Source organism: Schistocerca piceifrons, chromosome 2, assembly GCF_021461385.2.
Source record: "Schistocerca piceifrons isolate TAMUIC-IGC-003096 chromosome 2, iqSchPice1.1, whole genome shotgun sequence".
In the NCBI taxonomy this organism is placed as follows: domain Eukaryota; kingdom Metazoa; phylum Arthropoda; class Insecta; order Orthoptera; family Acrididae; genus Schistocerca; species Schistocerca piceifrons.
In genome coordinates, this window is record NC_060139.1 from 795,594,992 (window position 1) to 795,614,223 (window position 19,232).

At 39.6% G+C, this 19,232-nt stretch overlaps 1 protein-coding gene across 1 annotated transcript in view; it reads left to right on the forward strand.

The window, feature by feature from the left end:
* The window catches only part of LOC124777437 (transmembrane protein KIAA1109 homolog), a 527,366-nt gene that overhangs the window by 57,766 nt on the left and 450,368 nt on the right, over window positions 1–19,232 (forward strand). Inside the window, exons 7-8 of the mRNA XM_047252842.1 lie at window positions 4,159–4,305; window positions 9,302–9,425. Coding sequence (XP_047108798.1) covers window positions 4,159–4,305; window positions 9,302–9,425 — 271 coding nt within the window. The remainder of the gene's footprint in view (window positions 1–4,158; window positions 4,306–9,301; window positions 9,426–19,232) is intronic.

Here is a 19,232-nt window from a genome sequence, read left to right on the forward strand (position 1 = left end):
CATGCCATCGAAGTAGAAAAGCAAAACAGTGGCCTACTCGTAAGTACAATGAAAGCTACTTAAGCTATGGTTTCACTTGGACTGGGAGTGAAGATTATCCTTTCCCACTGTGCTTAGTATGTGGGTATAAAATGGCAAATGAATCTCTGCTTCCTAAACTGAGCAAACGTTTTAAAACAATGCATTCACATTTGCTAGATAAACCTGTAAGCTATTTCAAGATATTGTCTGAAGAGCAAACAAGGGCAGCAAATTCTTTTAGAAGTGTAATGTCTTTCTGATAAAGCTCTGATTGCTTCCTACGAAGTCTCTGAATTAACACTATGCCGTCCGGTGACACTACAGTTGTGTCATGCGTGAAATAGTGGTCAACGGACAGCGACACACAGTGGTGTCATGTGCATAGTATCGCACAGTGGCCAGCGACACCACAGTGGCGTTGTGAGCATAATATCGCGCAGTGGCCAGCAACAGCACTTTAGTATCTTTTACATTTTGTTGGTGTTTTTTCATTTAGGTAACAATAAGTTACACACATCAACAAGTTTATTGTTTTTGTAAGTACTTGTGCCCTTTAATCATGGCAGACGAAAGAGACGATACGGTAATTTACGATGAATGCGCAGACATCTTGTCCGACGTTCCGGACAATTTGGCCTATTGGGAAGAAGACGTTGGATATCAAAGAAATGAAAGTGAAGCAGAATCGTTGGAAGGTAGTGAAATACATCCAAGAAGAATTCAGTGAACACTACAGTTGCCAACTGAGCAGGGTGAATCAGACGAAGGAAACAGTGCACAGTGGTCAGACTTTGATTTACCGAGGACCAATAATAAATTTGAAGGATCTCCGGGTCCAAAGATATTTCCCAAAGATACACAGAGCGTCGAGAATTATATATTGGGAACAACCTATTTGAATATATTATCAACGAAACCAACAAGTACTACAGTCAAGATTGCAATAGAAGGAAACTGGATGAAAAAAATGCCAAATTTGTTGATGTTACCGGACTTCGAACTTAGAAAATGGTTTGGGCTTGCTAACCTTATGGGAATTGTAAAAAAAAAAAAGAGAGAGAGAGAGAGGATCAATGATTATTGGTGAATGAATCCTTTGATAGACACACCAATATTTCACAAAATGATGTCCCACAACCGATTCAGACAAATATTATCATTTTTACATTTTTCCGACAACAACAATAAACTAGATAATGCCGACTAGTTTTTCAGAGTGCAAATCATAATTGATTATTTTTCCAAAAAGTTTCAACAAACTTTTAACCCTAGTCAAAACATGTCAATTTATGATGGAATGATACCATGGCTTGGACGGTTAAATTTTAAAGTTAACAATCCGTCGAAAATTACGAAATATGGAATACTCATTCGGATGTTGTATGACTCAAGTACGGGATGCATTTCCTCATTCAAGATATATTCTGGCGCTGGACAGCCTTTAGCAAAGACAGTGATGGAACTTTTGACACCTTCCTGTGGAAAGTGGCGTCATCTCTACATGGACGATTATTATAACAGTGTGGAGAAGTTACTTTAAAAGAAAATTCGAGTTTGTGGAACTATATGGCCAAATAGAGGATTTCCGGAAAAATTAAAGTGCGCAAAAGTCAATGTGTTTGAAGCTTGCCATCAACGAAAAGGTGAAGCACTCACACATGTATGGAGAGCTTTGAAAAATAAAACAATACAAATGTCTCTACAATACATAATGCCACTTTGACTGTCACTCAAAGAAAAAGTAGAAAGACCAATTACACAATTAAAAAAACCTGAAAGTGTAGTAGACTATAAGAAATACATAAAAGGAGTGAATCCGGCAGACCAGTATTTGAATTACTATCCTATATCCAGAAAAACTATAAAATTGTCAAAAGAGGTTTGCATGTACCTCTAAACAAAATAATAATAACAACAACAAACTTAAAGTGCAAGTCTTGTTGAGTTGCATTTCATCTTGGAGACTGTTTTACTGCATATCATATGAAAGAGAACTACTAAGTACCAGAGACAATGCAAATAAACAAATGTATGAAACAAACAAATTATGTATTTATTTACGTATGTATATCTTTGAAAGTTCGTGAAAGTAGGGGAACGTGATTGAGAACGCATGAGAACTAATGATGAGATTAGTAAAACCTGAGCAATTTATAATCTCCTGACGATGTCAAGATCAACCGATGAAAAGCTAAGTAATCCGAATTAGCGCTGCCGAAGCCAAGCGAATCAATTTATACAAGAAATGTGGATGGCAAAGTGAATCAGTTTGTACAAAATGTGCGGATGGTAAAGTGTTAATAGCAAGGGGTATGAAAGCTCATATTATAGGTGAGTCAATATTTTGCCTGCTTGCAAAAAAATTGTCATGACAATGCTAGGAAATGAAGTAGCTATGAAAATAAGCAAGATTCCTTTGTCAAATGATATAGTACTCAGGCATATTATAGAAATGTCTACTGATATTGAGAAAAATGTATGCAGTAATAAACTCAAGTACTCAAACTTTGCATTGCAAGTTGATGAATCAACAGACATTACCAACCAATCACAACTCGTAGCATTTGTTTGTTTCATTAATCAAGATCAAATAGTAAATCAGTTTGTTTTTTGCAAAGAATTAAGATGAGAACATTTCCAACATTTTAAATGATTATCTTAGTAAGTGGCAGTTAACATGGAAGTCGTGTGTATTTTGTAAAAAAAAAAAATGAAGGTGTTATCACAACTCACTGCTTTCTTCATAGAGAGGCCTTAATAACAAAAACATTGGGAGAAAAATTGAGAGAAGTCTCAGAGCAAGTTGTTCATATGGTAAATTTTATTAAAACAATACCTGTCAAAACCCGTTTATTCAAAAAGCTTCGTGTAGATATGGAGTCAGAACACAGACTGTTGCTTTTACACACACAAGTCAGGTGGTTGTCGAGGGGGAGAGTACTTACCCACGTGCATGAGCTGTGACAAGAACTTCTTGTGTTTTCGAAGAAATGAAACATTTGCATTTTTGCAACCTCCTTCGTAGTGAATTTTGGATTGCTAGATTGCAGTAATTGGCTGATATATTTCAGCAGTTCAATATTTTGAACAGTAGCATTCAAGAGAAAGAATAAAATATTCTCACATCCACCGACAAAATTAAAGCATTTCACAGAAAACTACAAATACGGAAAAGAGAAACTTGTAACATGATTAAGCATAAGGAATTGTGTCGTGAAGCCTCTTGAATTTCTATAAAAGAAGAATATGTGTCATTATCTAAAAAGGCTTTGAACATTTTACGTCAATTTTTGACGTCATATTTATGTGAATTCGGATTGTCTGCTCTCACCACAATTGAATGTTAAAAGAGAGGAACTCTTCAGTGTATTGAGTAGGAAATGAGAGTTTGTTTTTCAAATGTGTCTCCAAACATTGAAGAAATCGCGAGGACACATCAGGTTCATGTTTCTCATAAACACTAGAAAGAGTAGACTTAAGGTATGTTTCGTTTGTATTCCATTATTACTTTTCTCTATAATTTGAATTAATCGTAAGTTTGATTGCATTATTTCATTTAAATACATTTCACTTAATAGTTTCTCTTGCCTTTCACCTTGGCAGGGTAGGAGGCAACATGGCGCTCGGCCGTTGCATTAGGGTGACAGTTGTGCTTTATGAATCGCTCACAATTTTTTATACAAAAATTATTTGTTCACATTGTGATAGTGTATGTTTTTTATTAATATAAGTTGTATTTTCTGTAGTCTTTATGTGAAATTCAAAATAAAATGACTTAATTGTTATTTTATCGCAGTATTTATTTCCTGTATTGACTGTTGTAAAATATCCCTCAGAAAAGTGTATATAGTGTGTACACAATTATTTGCGGCCATTTAAATGTGTCTGAAGCTCAAAAAGTTTGAGAACCACTGCTCTAGAGTGTCACACAATTTTTTTTAGTCTGTTACTCGCAAATGACTCTACTCCTGGAGACCTCCTCATAAGTTATCTCAGTGTTAGTATTGGCTTCTGAATGTTGTAGGTTATAATTTAACTCTAGCTCATTTGGTCAGATTGAGTAAAGTGTTTGCTTTTTTTCTGTAATAATGGCAATAGTATATAAATAATAAATTAACTGACATGTTTGTTTAACAGGGAAGAGTTGTTTTTGGTAACCGACTTGTACCTACTACATTGTCTATTAATGTTGAAGAAGCACACTTCGTTTATTCTACAAAGCCAGCAGCATCCCGTTTGGATCATTTTATGCATTTCATCAAATGTAAAGGAGAAAATTTCAAGGTACTGACAAGTTTATTACATATTTAAAATAATAAATGAACCTGATTTCAGTTTTGTTTGTATTTGTAGAGTTTTCTGTATGACACTCCATAAAGAAAGTGATAGTCATTTATTGAAATACAAGGGATGTTCAAAAAGTGTCTGATTGTTATTTATAAAATCAGTCTTTATTCAGGTACAATTATTTGATAATAGTCTCCATCAAATTAATCCCATTCAGTTTCTGCTAACCTCTCCTGACACTGCTGCCACTCTTGGAAGCATCCTGGAAAGCCTCTTTTGGTATAGTGTGCAGCTGCTCTTCGAATTGTACATAATGTCTTCCTATTCCAAAATCTGGTCCCTTTCAGAGTTTCTTTCAGCCTGGAGGGCTGCATGTTGCTGAATACAGTGAGTGAGTGCAAGTGGTGATAAGCTGTGTAATGTCTCCATGTATGCCCGGCCAATGCACAGGCCAGTGGTCAAAGATTTGGTACAAGAGGGCCCACAGTGACCAACGTGCAGAAGCCACAGTACATTACGGTGCAAGGAAGCGGGAATCACCACCCGGGGAGCAGTGTCCTCCATAGCTAACAAAAGAACCCCTGCAAACACAGAAGGGTGGTGCTGGAGGGAGGATTACTTACACAGGGGATCCGAGGCATGGCCTTGGGGTTTTTCCGGCTAACCATGCTGCGCAAAAGACAGGACCTGACTAAGTACAGGATCTACGGCGATTGCCGATTTTATCGTGACACTAGTGATGGGAAAATCATTGACCACATTCTTGTTCTCAATATCTAAGTAGAAACAAAGCAACTCATCCTGATCGAATGCTGGATCATTCCAGTCAGAAGGTGAGGTAAGGCATCAGTGTTGGCGTGTAGTGGAGTCTGCCGGTAATGGATCTGATAGTGATAACAGGAGAGGAAGAGAGCCCGCCACTGCAAACAGTGTGCTGCCTTGTCCAGCACATAAGCTGCAGGGCTAATAAGAGCCAACAACGATTTGTGATCTGTGATTAAGTGGAACTTAGAATCATACAAGATGATGTGAAATTTCTTGAGGACGAACACAATCCCTAAAGCATCCTTTTCAATCTGAGCGTACCGCTGTTGAGTGGGAATTGAAGTCTTAGAAGCATAATGAGGGTTGTTCAGACCTATCTGTGTATTTGTGTGTCGACACCGTGCCAAGCACCAGTGGATGCACTGGGTAAAAACTTGTGGTGGTATGCAACTTTACCTAGAAATGCTTGCAGTTCCTTAATGAAGGTTGGCCCTGGCAAAGCTGCAATTGCGTCAGCATGGTGACGCAATGGCTTGACACCTTTGCGAGAAATCTCTAAACCTAGGTAACCAATTGATGGCTGAAAAAAATTTAGATGTGACAGGATTGTACTTGAGACCCGCAGACTGCAAAATAGAAAACAACAGTCGGAGATTGCGAAGATGGTCTTCAGTGGAAGAACCAGAATACTACTACCGGAGATTTCTAAGGTGGTCATCGGTGGAAGAACTCGAAACAATGATATTATCAAGTTAATCGATGGAGCTGAATACACAGGCTGTCAGCTATTCTAAAAAACACTGAAAAATTGCAGTTGCACTAGTGGCACCAGAAGGCAAATGTTGATATTGGTAGAGGCCAAAAGGAGTATAAACAATGAAAAGGTGCCCTGTGTCTTCAGTCACGGGGAACTGGAGGTACGCATCCGACAAATCAATCTTGGAAAAGTAGTCGCTGCCGTACAATTTTGTGAGCGACTCGTCAGGGTGAGGCAAAGGGTAAGTATCTGTCACAGACTGTGTGTTAATTGTGACACTGAAGTTGCTGCAGAGGCAAAACTTACCCTTCGGTTTCTTAACCATGACCAGTGGTGTAGCCCATTCACTGGAAGAAATAGGCCAAATGACAATGAGCGATGTCAAACGGTCTAATTCAGCCTTGGCAGAGTCATGCAATGTGACAGGCACCTGTCGCACCTGGAAAAAAAAAAAAAGATACAAGGCCAGTGTAGGCCTGTAAATCGGTAGCACAACCTAGCCCAGGGGAAAACAGAGCAGAGGGACTCCAGTTGCTGATACGGAACATGATCTGACACTAAATTTACCTCATCAGCAATGGAGAAACTGAAAGTGTTAAACACATCTACTCAAAGAAGTTTGCTGTATGGGAATAATGCACAACGAGGGAAGTGCGAGGGCAAGATAACAGATTTGTAAGAGACAGGAGCGGAGAACTGAACCTAGGATTGGAAACTGCTGTTTATTGTAGCTAACCAACTTCCACGAAACCTGTGTGAGGGGAGGGGAGCCCAAATCCATGTATGTTTGTGCATTTACTAAAGTCACTGTAGCTCCAGTGTCCACATGCATTTTTAGCAGTTATTAAACACACGCAAGTCAATAAACTATATGTTTGGGGAAGCAGTCATTGTAGAGATACAATTTGTGCCATTGGTACTTCTGTGTCTGGTACATTTGAAGAGGAGCTATAGATCGATGCAATGTGGCCTTTCTTTTGACATTTGTTGCAAACTGCCCAATGCTTAGGGCACACAGCTTGCTCGTGTTGGACCAAACAGTGCAAAGCAAGATGGAAGGGGAGCACATGGCCGCAGCTGTGGCGCGGCTTGTTGCTGCTGTTGTGCCTAACAGTAGTTGACTGAGCAACTTCCGGCACCTCCTTCCGTGTGGCAATCTGGACGCCTGCACCCCATGACACTTCAAAGGACAGTGCTGTATTGAGCACATCCGTAAGTGTTGGATCACATTGAAGTGCTTTTTCACAGACTTTCCTATCTGGGGCCAGATGAATAATATCATTCACTTTGTGAGGATTTGTGATGGGTACTAGTGACAGATCTACAACAGCTCAACACTTCTAATTCCCCAGCCCAGCTTTGTAAGATTGGTTTAGGCATTTCTGGCAACAGTAAAATTCTATGTATGTCACAATGGCATGCACTCTGTCACAGTAAAATTCGAGAGAAGCTTGCAAGTTTCATCAAATGATAAGCTGGCTGGTTCTTGCAAAGGTGCTAGCTGGCACAACAACTGATAAATGCATGACAAAAGGCAGGAAAGAAAGAAAGAAAGCCCTACACAGGTTTGCATTGTCCACACAAATAAGCTGGAAATGTTGGTGTAACCATGTCTCATTTGAGTCCCAATCTTTATCCGATTCATCGTATGCTGGAAATGGCGACTGTTCCACTGATGGGAGAGTAGTTTGCCATTGAACACACAGACATCTCTTGATTTGAGTGTGGTGGCGAGAGCCTGCTGTTGATCCGCAAAAGTTTGCTGCTGGGCAGTGAGATGTTATAGTATTTCTTCTATCAGGATGTTGGTCCGGTGACGTAGCACTAACACTAACATGCAGAGAAAATAAAATAAATTTTTTTAAAAAAATGGCATGTACCCTGTTATATTGACTATTGTTTATGCGCTGTTGTTCAGATTTAATCCTTACTCTTCAAAACAAACTTTGGGGCTAACTTTTCATGTAAGATTAAATCAGTTGCATCCCTCTTTCTGTAGTTACAAGTGCTTTATTATGCGCATTGAGATTTTTGAACATCCTGCGTGATTTGATTCATCTAAACCTGCATCTATGTCTACTTCTGCACTCCACAAATTTATAGTTTGTGGCAGGAGGTCCCATTGGATCTTTGCTCTCTCCTTTCAGGTTGATTGTCAAAACTCAAAATTTGGGTCATAGATGGATTTTGTAAGCTAATGCAATCATAGGTAAATTTAATTTCCTTAGAATACTTCTACTGAATCCTTGGCAGGCATCTGCCTTTCCTACTAATTTTATTGAGACATTCCACTTAAATTTTTCCAGATGCCTACTTAATTAGATATTTAACACTTGTGATGGTTTTGAGTTATTGATTCATAGTCATTTACCAAACAGTAAAAGGTGTTTTGGCCCATTTGTGTGCATCTGTTTATGTTGAGGATCATCTGCTAATACTTTCACCTAGTTTTTGTGTTACCAGCCTATGGGACAAAATTGCTGAGGTCATCGGTACCTACTTAATCTAGCTTAAACTAACTTATGCTAAGGACAACACACACACCCATGCCCAAGGGAGGACTTGAACCTCTGACGGGGAAGCTGCGTGGACCATGACAAGGCCTCAGACCACACGGCTACCCCGCATGGCTCACCTAGTTTTGATTCTCTGCAAGTCTTTGTATGTTTTGCTGCAATGTTATGGCGTTGTTTCTCCCTTCAGTACAGGAGCATCATCTGCAAGCATTCTCATGGAACCTCTTTGACATTATACACTGTCGGTTATGTATGTATCAGTAACTGGAATAATTGTACAATGCATTTTTAGTCTCCTGCTTTCAAGTTATTTGTATTCTTCTCTCTCTTGTGAAAGCTTTCTTAGGAAGGGTACAGCTCTGACACTTTTTGAAGAAAAGAAATTATGTAGAATGATTTGTTTATAGAAAATCTAGACCATTCAATGTATAATTATGGGTGAGGATTATGAGTACTTGTGTGCCATGCTTGAGAAGTTGGGTAAAATATGATGATAGCGGTGATCTTTAGAATACAACACTTGGTAATATTTTGATAGAACTCACATTGCCGTCATTACCATAATCCCTTAATAATCGTATCGGCTTTGCGTATATCTTTATTGATAATAAGTTACATGTAATCAGTAGCCCAGAGCCCAGTTATTGAATGAATACATGTTTTAACTGTTTGATTATCTTATTTTCCTAGGCAGACTAGGGGACTAGCCAAGCATTTGCCTAGTTGAATATGGAAAACAGCACAAAAGCTACGCACAGGTGTGTTTGTGTACAAACAAATGGTTGTTATGTTGCTGTGCAGATTCAATCTGGGCTGGCTCACCATCCTGTCTCATAACCTAGTGTGCCACACTTTAATCTATATCAGCTGGTCACTGAGAATAACTTAGGAGATACATAAGTTATTTAATGTTAGTCAGGCAGTGTTGCTTTTACTGCTGTGTCATCTGTTTTAGGTTATATTGGCGCCAAGTCCAAAATATACAGGAATGGTAGATGATCCTCCACGTTACATGGGGGAAGGATTTGTGGTATTATCCTCTAACAATATTGAACTGTATTTTTACATGGATGAAGCAGGTATGCAAATAAATTTTTATCATTTCAAGTTTAATGAATCATATATTTTAAAGATATAATATTTATTCAGTTACCTCGAGACAATAGTTATTTCAATATTTTAGTCAGTTTCTCTTTCTGAGATACCTCCCTGATTTACAAATGCAGTTAAAAATGTGGGAGGAAAGAGAACCATGTGTGCACAAGTATGTCTGGCATGTTGGAGGCTATTGCATCCACAGTTCTGCCAAGGTCACTTACAGGGGAGACGTATACAGTATCTTTCACGTAACCTCAGAGGGAGAAGTCCAGAGGGACTATGTCTGGAGATTGGAGTGGCCACTGGTTGGTCCATCATGTTCTATCCATCAATGTGGAAGTATTCTGTCCAGGAAGTCGTGGTCTTGTAAAATCCTATGTGCTAGTGCGCTGTTCTGTCGGAAAATCACGTTTGGCTGAAGGGATCAGCTGAGGGACAGCAAATTGCTCAGAAAAACACTTGCTGTTACTGCTCAGTGAATAAAAATGGTTCAGTTATGCTGTCTTTCATTAGCATGCAGGACAAATTTAGCTTTTTCCTGTCTCTGACATGTTCTGGAAAGCTGGGAGTGTGTTTCGAATCCCAGATGTGAATTTTGTGCCTATTAATCTTCCCACCTGTGCTGATAGTTGCTTCATCAGAAAAAACAAAATTGTAAATAAGTTATACAAAACTGCAACCAGTCACTTTTTTGAATAATTATATTTTATTCCATGAGCCGGTTTTCGAACCTTTTCAGGTTCATCTTCAGATCACTACACACACATCCACACAAACCATATTAATTACACTCTGACAGCGAGACTTTTCCAGCATCGAGCATCCAGCATGTGCTTTACAACTTGTAAAGCACATGCTGGATGCTGGAAAAGTCTCGCTGTCAGAGTGTTGTTTTTCATCAATTAGTGCTGGACTGTTTAACAACTACACTGATCGATGTTTTCTATGGTTTCCTTCCCTCACTCTTGTCAAATCTAACATTTGACATATTTATAATAATACTGTACACAGTGACTAGTTAACCATAGCAAAAGATCTTAAAAACTAGCTTCTACATCTACATCTACATCTAAATACATAGTCTGCAACCCACCATACGGTGCGTGGCGGAGGGTACCTTGTACCACAACTAGCATCTTCTCTCCCTGTTCCACTCCCAAACAGAACGAGGGAAAAGTGACTGCCTATATGCCTCTGTACGAGCCCTAATCTCTCGTATCTTATCTTTGTGGTCTTTCCGCGAAATATAAGTTGGCGGCAGTAAAATTGTACTGCAGTCAGCCTCAAATGCTGGTTCTCTAAATTTCCTCAGTAGCGATTCACAAAAAGAACGCCTCCTTTCCTCTAGAGACTCCCACCCGACTTCCTGAAGCATTTCCGTAACACTCGCGTGATGATCAAACCTACCAGTAACAAATCTAGCAGCCTGCCTCTGAATTGCTTCTATGTCCTCCCTCAATCCGACCTGATAGGGATTCCAAATGCTCGAGCAGTACTCAAGAATAGGTCGTATTAGTGTTTTATAAGCGGTCTCCTTTACAGATGAATCACATCTTCCCAAAATTCTACTAATGAACCGAAGACGACTATGTGCCTTCCCACAACTGCCATTACATGCTTGTCCCACTTCGTATCGCTCTGCAATGTTATGTCCAAATATTTAATCGACATGACTGTGTCAAGCGCTACACTACTAATGGAGTATTCAAACATTACGGGATTCTTTTTCCTATTCATCTGTATTAATTTACATTTATCTATATTTAGAGTTAGCTGCCATTCTTTACACCAATCACAAATCCTGTCCAAGTCATCTTGTATCTTCCTACAGTCACTCAATGACGACACCTTCCCGTACACCACAGCATCATCAGCAAACAGCTGCACATTGCTATCCACCCTATCCAAAAGATCATTTATGTAGATAGAAAATAACAGCGAACCTACCACACTTCCCTGGGACACTCCAGATGATACCCTCACCTCCGACGAACACTCACCATTGAGGACAACGTACTGGGTTCTATTACTTAAGAAGTCTTCGAGCCACTCACATATTTGGGAACCAATCCCATATGCTCGTACCTTAATTAGGAGTCTGCAGTGGGGCACCGAGTCAAACGCTTTCTGGAAGTCAAGGAATATGGCATCCGTCTGATACCCTTCATCCATGGTTTGCAAGATATCATGTGAAAAAAGGGCGAGTTGCGTTTCGCAAGAGCGATGCTTTCTAAAGCCGTGCTGATGCACGGACAGCAACTTCTCTGTCTCAAGGAAATTCATTATATTCGAACTGAGAATATGTTCGAGAATCCTGCAACAAACCGATGTTAAAGATATTGATCTGTAATTTTGAGGATTCGTCCTTCTACCCGTCTTATATACAGGCATCACCTGCGCTTTTTTCCAGTCGCTCGGGACTTTACGTTGGGCAAGAGATTCGCGATAAATGCAAGCTAAGTAAGGAGCCAATGCAGTAGAGTACTCTCTGTAAAACCGAATTGGAATCCCATCAGGACCTGGCGATTTATTTATTTTCAACCTATTCAGCTGCTTCACAACCCCAGGGATGTCTATCACTATGTCCTCCATATGGGAATCCGTAAGAGACTCAAACGGCGGTATGTTTGTATGATCCTCCTGCGTGAAAGATTTCTCAAATGCAGAATACTCAGAAACTAGGGTAGTCCATTTTTGAATGTTTCTTTTGTGTTACCTTAGAGAGTTATTTCAATAATTTTCTCACACAATATACAATTTGAATGTTAATGCAACCTTTTACATGGCTTGACAACTGAGGTTCAAATCCTTGAGTACTAATGCTGAGTTTGAGACATTCTTAAGTCAAAGATGAAATCTAAAATACCAAGAGAAAATGGAGGCCAAGTGATAAAAATAAAATGAGGTGGAATAAAACAGAAGAAAAACAGTCCCACCAATGAAATGCTAGGAAAATTTAATAAAGAGAGAAAAGTATGGTAATTGCTGCAAAGAAGGTGATGATGGATCCATTCATTAAATGCTTGGGATTTTATGTGATGTCTGCTCATGTATCATTTGCATTAATGTGATATGCATTGGGAGAGTGAGGGCATGTTTGAATTTGACATGGCAAGCTAACCGAGAACTCTTTATCCAAGGGAAAGGAGACTAGTGATGTTATGGCCATATGAATAATGTAATGAGAGTCACACATCTGTTGGTGGGGCCTCAGTTTCCATCTCCACAGTTCTTAAAACTCTGTTATTGGATTAGGGTTCCAAATGGCCTGGATAATGAATCTGTATGGCTGCTTTCCTAAGATGCCTTCCTTCAGTTGATTTACTGATTCACTCTGTATGATTTCAGAACTGATGGGAAATTTGCCCTTTTAGTTATATGTATTTCTGCATGTTCCAGGGGAAAATGCCACAGAATTTTGTATTAAATTGTAGGAGTCTCTAGAAAACTTGCAGTATAATGTGAACTGTTAAGATTTGGGTTCTTTTTCATTTGTAGGTAATACCAACTTCAGTTGTTGAAATGAATACTTTAAAAAAAGGGGGGGAGGGAGGTTAGAATTTTCAGAGGAAGCATCTAAAAGTTAGATGGAAATTCATGTAGAGTGTCATTTAGGTACAAATACTTAAAAATGTTAATTTCATTTGGAAACTACACATTGTGCCCAGTAAAATGACGAGCAAGTATTAGTTTCTGTGTTTTATTTTGAAAAACTCTTGAGAAAAAAATGCCAATATATGCATGGAGTTTTCATCATAGGGCACAAAAATGAAGACCCAAAATCTTGTTCACAGTATTGTGCAAATATTGCTCAACACATCTGGGATTCATCAGGTCTCTACAATGATTCCCTATTTCACTAAATGCTTCACTACTTAGGATCATATTCTGTACTTTATCTTCTTTATTTCTTTATGCACACTCATCACTTAAAGACTGAAAGGAAAAACCATTCTTGACACTATACATTAAAAATTGAATTTACAATCAATACAGTTAGCCAACTAATCCTCTCTCATACTATCTCTTGAGACTAATGCTGGAGTTGCATGCGTTGAAACAGAACTTCTCCTTTGTGATATCATATAGTTTCCACATGTTACCAGACCAAACAGGGGTATTTGAGAAATGGTGGGCTTCTGGGTATACAGCCGAGTTGTTATTTCCATTTTACACCCAATATTTCAATGACCAGTCATTATATCCGAGTTATTATTTCCACCGAACCAGCCGTCTTCTTTAGGTGCTGCAAGTTAGGTGCAGTTGTGTGTACTCATTGCCTGAACTCCAACCAGACTGGGAACTGTTGTTGGTCTCTTGCCATTATGTATATTGTGAGTTCGACTTGTGATGCCCATTCCGCTCTTTGATGGTCTTCTGCTTTTCAGAGCCCCTGAAGTGCACATTCTCTCTGTTTTCCAGCTGTGGTAAATGTGATGGCTGCCAAGATCTTAATGAATTGAGTACTGGACCCCAAGTGTTGTTTAGATAGAAATCTCTGTACTGGTTTATTAGATTTTCTGACATCTTTATTTTGCTAGACTCCCTAATTATACTGTCCCAGAAACTTGTTTGCAGCACTATACTGGTTTCGTTGTATTTCATTTCATGGTAATATCTGAGGCGGTGCTCAGTGACAGCTGATTCGCTTGGTTATTTTAGTCAGATGTGTCACTGAAGTGCCTTGCAGCTCTTCTCAACTGTATTTATAGTCTGCCACACATAAAACATGCCACATTAGCACGGAATGCAGTACACATCTGGCTTTTGGAGACCCAGATCATCTTTAGTATTACAAAGAAACTTTTTATCTTTGTTGACCATTGTGAAATACACCAGATGCCATATTTCTGTTGGAGTCCACCGATCTTTCTAGATATTAGGCCAGCACAAGGTAGATAAGTGATTCATAACCTCTCTTTCTCTGTCACAGTATCAACCTATTTTTCAGATGTTCTTGAATTCTACTTCACCAACTGCTCAATTTAACAATCTAAAATGTTTGAAGTACACTGGACCAAAGCCTAATATTACAGGCAGCTAAAGTTCTCCATAGCACTGTGAATAAAAGGCTATATAGAATTCTGGGAGAAATGCTTGGAAAGGAACAATATTGTTTCAGAAGGAGAAAAGGGGCACAAGGTGCCATTGGACCTCCAAGTACTATTGGTGAGAGATAGGTAGAACAGAGTAAGGAAGTATTTGTGGCATTTGTAGACCTCAAAAATTGCAGTATGGTAAACTGATGGATATCTTCAAAAGAAGATGGATAAGCTGATGGATATCTTGGAGAGAAAGTGACAAATTGCAGTAGGTTAAGCTGATGGATATCTTGAAGAGAAAGGGAGTAAAGTGGAAGGAGAGAAGATGATTGCAAATCTGTCCTTTAATGAAAAGGCAAGGGTATGGATAGGAAATGAAACCTTGGAAGAGCTCAGATATGGCTCATGTCTCTCTCCAATCCTATTAAACATTTACTTGGAGGAAATAATGAGAAGTTACTTGAATGGGAAGAGGTGTCAGGGTAGGTGGATGGAAAATTGAATGTTTAAGATTTGTGTGATCCTTGCAGAAAATGAAGAGCAGTGATTCAAATGCTAAATGACCTGAATGAAGCCTTTATAGCATATAGAAAGAAAATGGAAGGCATAATTATAGGCTTAAGGGAAAGGAGAGAGAATTTAGGATCTGAAACCATAGAACAGATGGGAGCATTCAAGTATTAAGGAATTTTGATTAGCTAAGATACACATTGTGAATGGGACATCAGAGTCAGAATGGTGCTGGTGAAACAGGTATTTGAAAAGCAGAAAAGATTCTCTTCGAATAGTTCAAACATATAATTAAGAAAGCGACTAGTGAAATACGTAGTATGGAGAATGACCTTGTACAGAGCAGAGACATGCACATTAAGCAAGTAAGATGAGAGGATAATTGAAGCTTTTGAAATGTGGGTTTGGAGCAGAATGGAGAAGATCAGCCTGACTGATAATCAGGAATGAGGAAGTACTGAGAAGAGTTGGAGAAGATCGAGGGAGGTTTCTGACAATGAAGAACCGGAAGTTAACCTGGGTAGGGCATAATTTGAGATGAGATTGTGTTATAGAAGAGTCAGTTGAATATATTATTCTGGGAAAGGGAGGGAAGGGCAGAAGAAGATATCAGATGCTGGATGACAGAAAGGAAGGTACCAAAGAATGAAAAGGGAAAGCAGAGGAAAGAGAAGTGTGGAGGGCTATGAAGTCTAAACCTGCCACGAGTCAGTTAACCAAATGATGATGATCAGTTATTCCTTTGGAACACTACTTGTAGGTGTAGTTCTTTGGTGAGGCTCTTCTTGTTTGACAGTGTTTGAAATTTGTTGACCAGAGTATTTAGCACTGAATTTCTTTTCATGGATGGTAATGTCTCAAGGCATGAAAATAGAGATAGTGTGTGTGCGTTTTTCGTGTTCACTGTGGCCCAAGGATCTGCCTGCTTTCTCTTAATTAACATATTGAAGCAAGGCATGTCACACTATTTTCAAAGTTCTATCGTGAATTTTACATTAGGATGGATAAAGTTTAAATGTTCTTCAGGATTTTTCGTTCCATGTGGTCATACCACAACTTTGTCATGTACGTGTTGATGGAAACATGTCACCTCGAATTGTCACCATCTATCACAAAGAAAGGCGGTTCTAAAGTCTCTGGTCCATAGAACTCAAACACTATTAGACAGAGAGAACCTTGCTGAAGAATTACAACTTCTACGAGTAGTGTTCAGTAGGAATGAGTACAGACCATCAAACTCAGTGGCCATTGCAGTCTCAGTCAAGAACACCTGAGAAAGGGACTGAAACTGAGTCAGAGAAAAAAGCCAAGAATTGTGTATGCTGCCCATGTGTCAAGAGAGATCAGCTGACTCCACCAAAACTTGACATCTTATCAACAATAATAAAAATTCATCTTTGTAATGTTAAAGACAATTTAGATGTTTGAAAATATAGCATTCCATGAAAATATAGCATGTCATACACGGGACATACTATTAGAATAATTAAGGAGACGCACATGTCATAACAGTGACACATCTGACTAAAACAACTGAGCAAGGAAGCTGCCGCCAAGCACTGTCTCAAGTATAGTCGTGAAACAAAATAGAGGAGATTCGTATCATGGTGCACATAGCACATTTCATGGAAGCATAAGTAAGGAGCCTATTGAAATAAAGATGTTGGAAAATTTGCTAAGTGGTGCCAGACATTTCAAATTAAACAAGGCTTGGAGAGGGAGAGCAGAGTAGCGGAGTATAGGTGGGGGGAGAGAGGAGCACTGTAGGTGAAGTGTGCAGGGACTAGATGAAGACATGGCAAGACTGCCACGCACAATGTAGAGCAGAGAGAGTTGGGGGGAGGGGGGGCGGGGGGGGACGGAATAGGAATAGAGCAGGAAAGGGGAAGAATTGGCAGATGCATTGGCAGAGGGCGGCACACAGTGAGGGTGAGGGGATGTGAATAGGGAGGAGGTGATAGGTCAAAGTAGGTGGGTGGGAAGTGTTGGACAAAGGGTATGGGGACAGTAGGTCACTGTAGGTTGAGTCTGGGATAATTTTGGGAGTGGAAAATGTGTTGTAAGGATAACTTCCATCTGTGCAGCTTGGTGGTGGAGGGAAGGATCTAGATGGCCCAGGTTTTGAAGCAGCTGCAATAGTACTAGAGATTCTGAAAAGCAAAAGACCATCAAAATGCATAGTACACCTTATGAGACAAGCTCACAATCATTCATAAATAGCAGTGTGGGACCAGCAGTAGGTCACTGTCTGAATAGAGTCTAGGCAATGAATATACATAACCTGAAGCTAGTCAATGAAATGTTGTGCGTAAAAGGGCAATGAAAACTCGACTGAATACCTAGAAGCTCGCCATTAATCAATCATACCGAGATGACCTAAGAGATCACAGCAATGTTTGAGAAGTGTAACAGTCGGCAGTCCAAAAGATCAGAATGACTTTCATTTTATGTAAACAACATTGAGATACTAAAACTTCTATCTTCATTTAAAAGGTATAAAAACGATGACACAATTAAAGCTGGCTCTTTTCATGGAAAATTTGTCTCACGCTATATTGTATTTGCACTGGTTTTGTTTTCCTCCTTTGAGTAGCAAAACAAGAGCTAAGATCACAAGTACTAAGTCTCAGATAATGGTTTTTGACTGGATATTGAGATCACAAGGTGAGGTTAGTTGTTTATTTTTTTGATTTTCATGGTATGTTCTAGATATTAGGAGTGAACAACTGGAAGTGTAAATATTTTCTGTGTAGCCTGCATGTTGAGAAATTAATGACGATGAGCCGACGTAAAATTCTGAGAGTATTTTGAATTTTATCTTCCAGGCCTTTACAATAACATAATTACTGTGATAACATTTACCAACCTCATTTCAATTTATTATGTTTAGTAAGTAATTGTGAATCTTTTGTTGTATCCATTATATGGTCCTTATAATACACTACTGGCCATTAAAATTGCTACACCACTAAGATGACACGAAATTTAACCGACAGGAAGAAGATGCTGTGATATGCAAATGATTAGCTTTTCAGAGCATTCACACAAGGTTGGCACCGATGGCGACACCTACAACATGCTGACATGAGGAAAGTTTCAAACTGATTTCTCATACACAAACAGCAGTTGACCGGCGTTGTCTGGTGAAACGTTGTTGTGATGCCTTGTGTAAGGAGGAGAAATGTGTACGATCACATTTCCAACTTTGATAAAGGTCAGATTGTAGCCTATCGTGATTGCGGTTTATCGTATTGTGACATTGATGCTCACGTTGGTCGAGATCCAGTGACTGTTAGCAGAATATGGAATTGGTGGGTTCAGGAGGGTAATACGGAACGCCGTGCTGGATCCCAGTGGCCTCGTATCACTAGCAGTTGAGATGACAGGCATATTATCCGCATGGCTGTAACGGATAGTGCAGCCACGTCTCGATCCCTGAGTCAACAGATGGGCACGTTTGCAAGACAACAACCATCTGCACGAACAGTTCGACGGCGTTTGCAGCAGCATGGACTATCAGCTCGGATACCATGGCTGCTGTTACCCATGACGCTGCATCACAGACAGGAGTGCCTGCGATGGTGTATTCAACGACAAATCTGGTTGCTCAAATGGCAAAATGTCATTTTTTCGGATGAATCCAGTTTATGTTTACAGCATCATGATGGTAGCATCCATGTTTGGCGTCATCGCGGTGAACACACATTGGAAGCATGTATTCATCATCGCCATACTGGCATATCACCTGGCATGATGGTATGGGGTGCCATTGGTTACATGTCTCAGTCACCTCTTGTTCTCATTGACAGCACTTTGAACAGTGGACGTTACATTTCAGATGTGTTACGACTCGTGGCTCTACCCTTCATTCGATCCCTGCGAAACCCTACATTTCAGTAGGATAAAACATGACCACATGTTGCAGGTCCTGTACGGGCCTTTCTGCATACAGAAAATGTTCAACTGCTGCCCTGGCCAGCACATTCTCTAGATCTCTCACCAATTGAAAATGTCTGGTCAGTGGTGGCCGAGAAACTGGCTTGTCACAATACGCCAGTCACTACTCTTGATGAACTGTGGTATTATGTTGAAGCTGCATGGGCAGCTGTACCTGTACACGCCATCCAAGCTCTGACTCAATGCCGAGGTGTATCAAGGCCGTTATTACGGCCAGAGATGGTTGTTCTGGGTACTGATTTCTCAGGATCAATGCACCCAAATTGCATGAAAATGTAA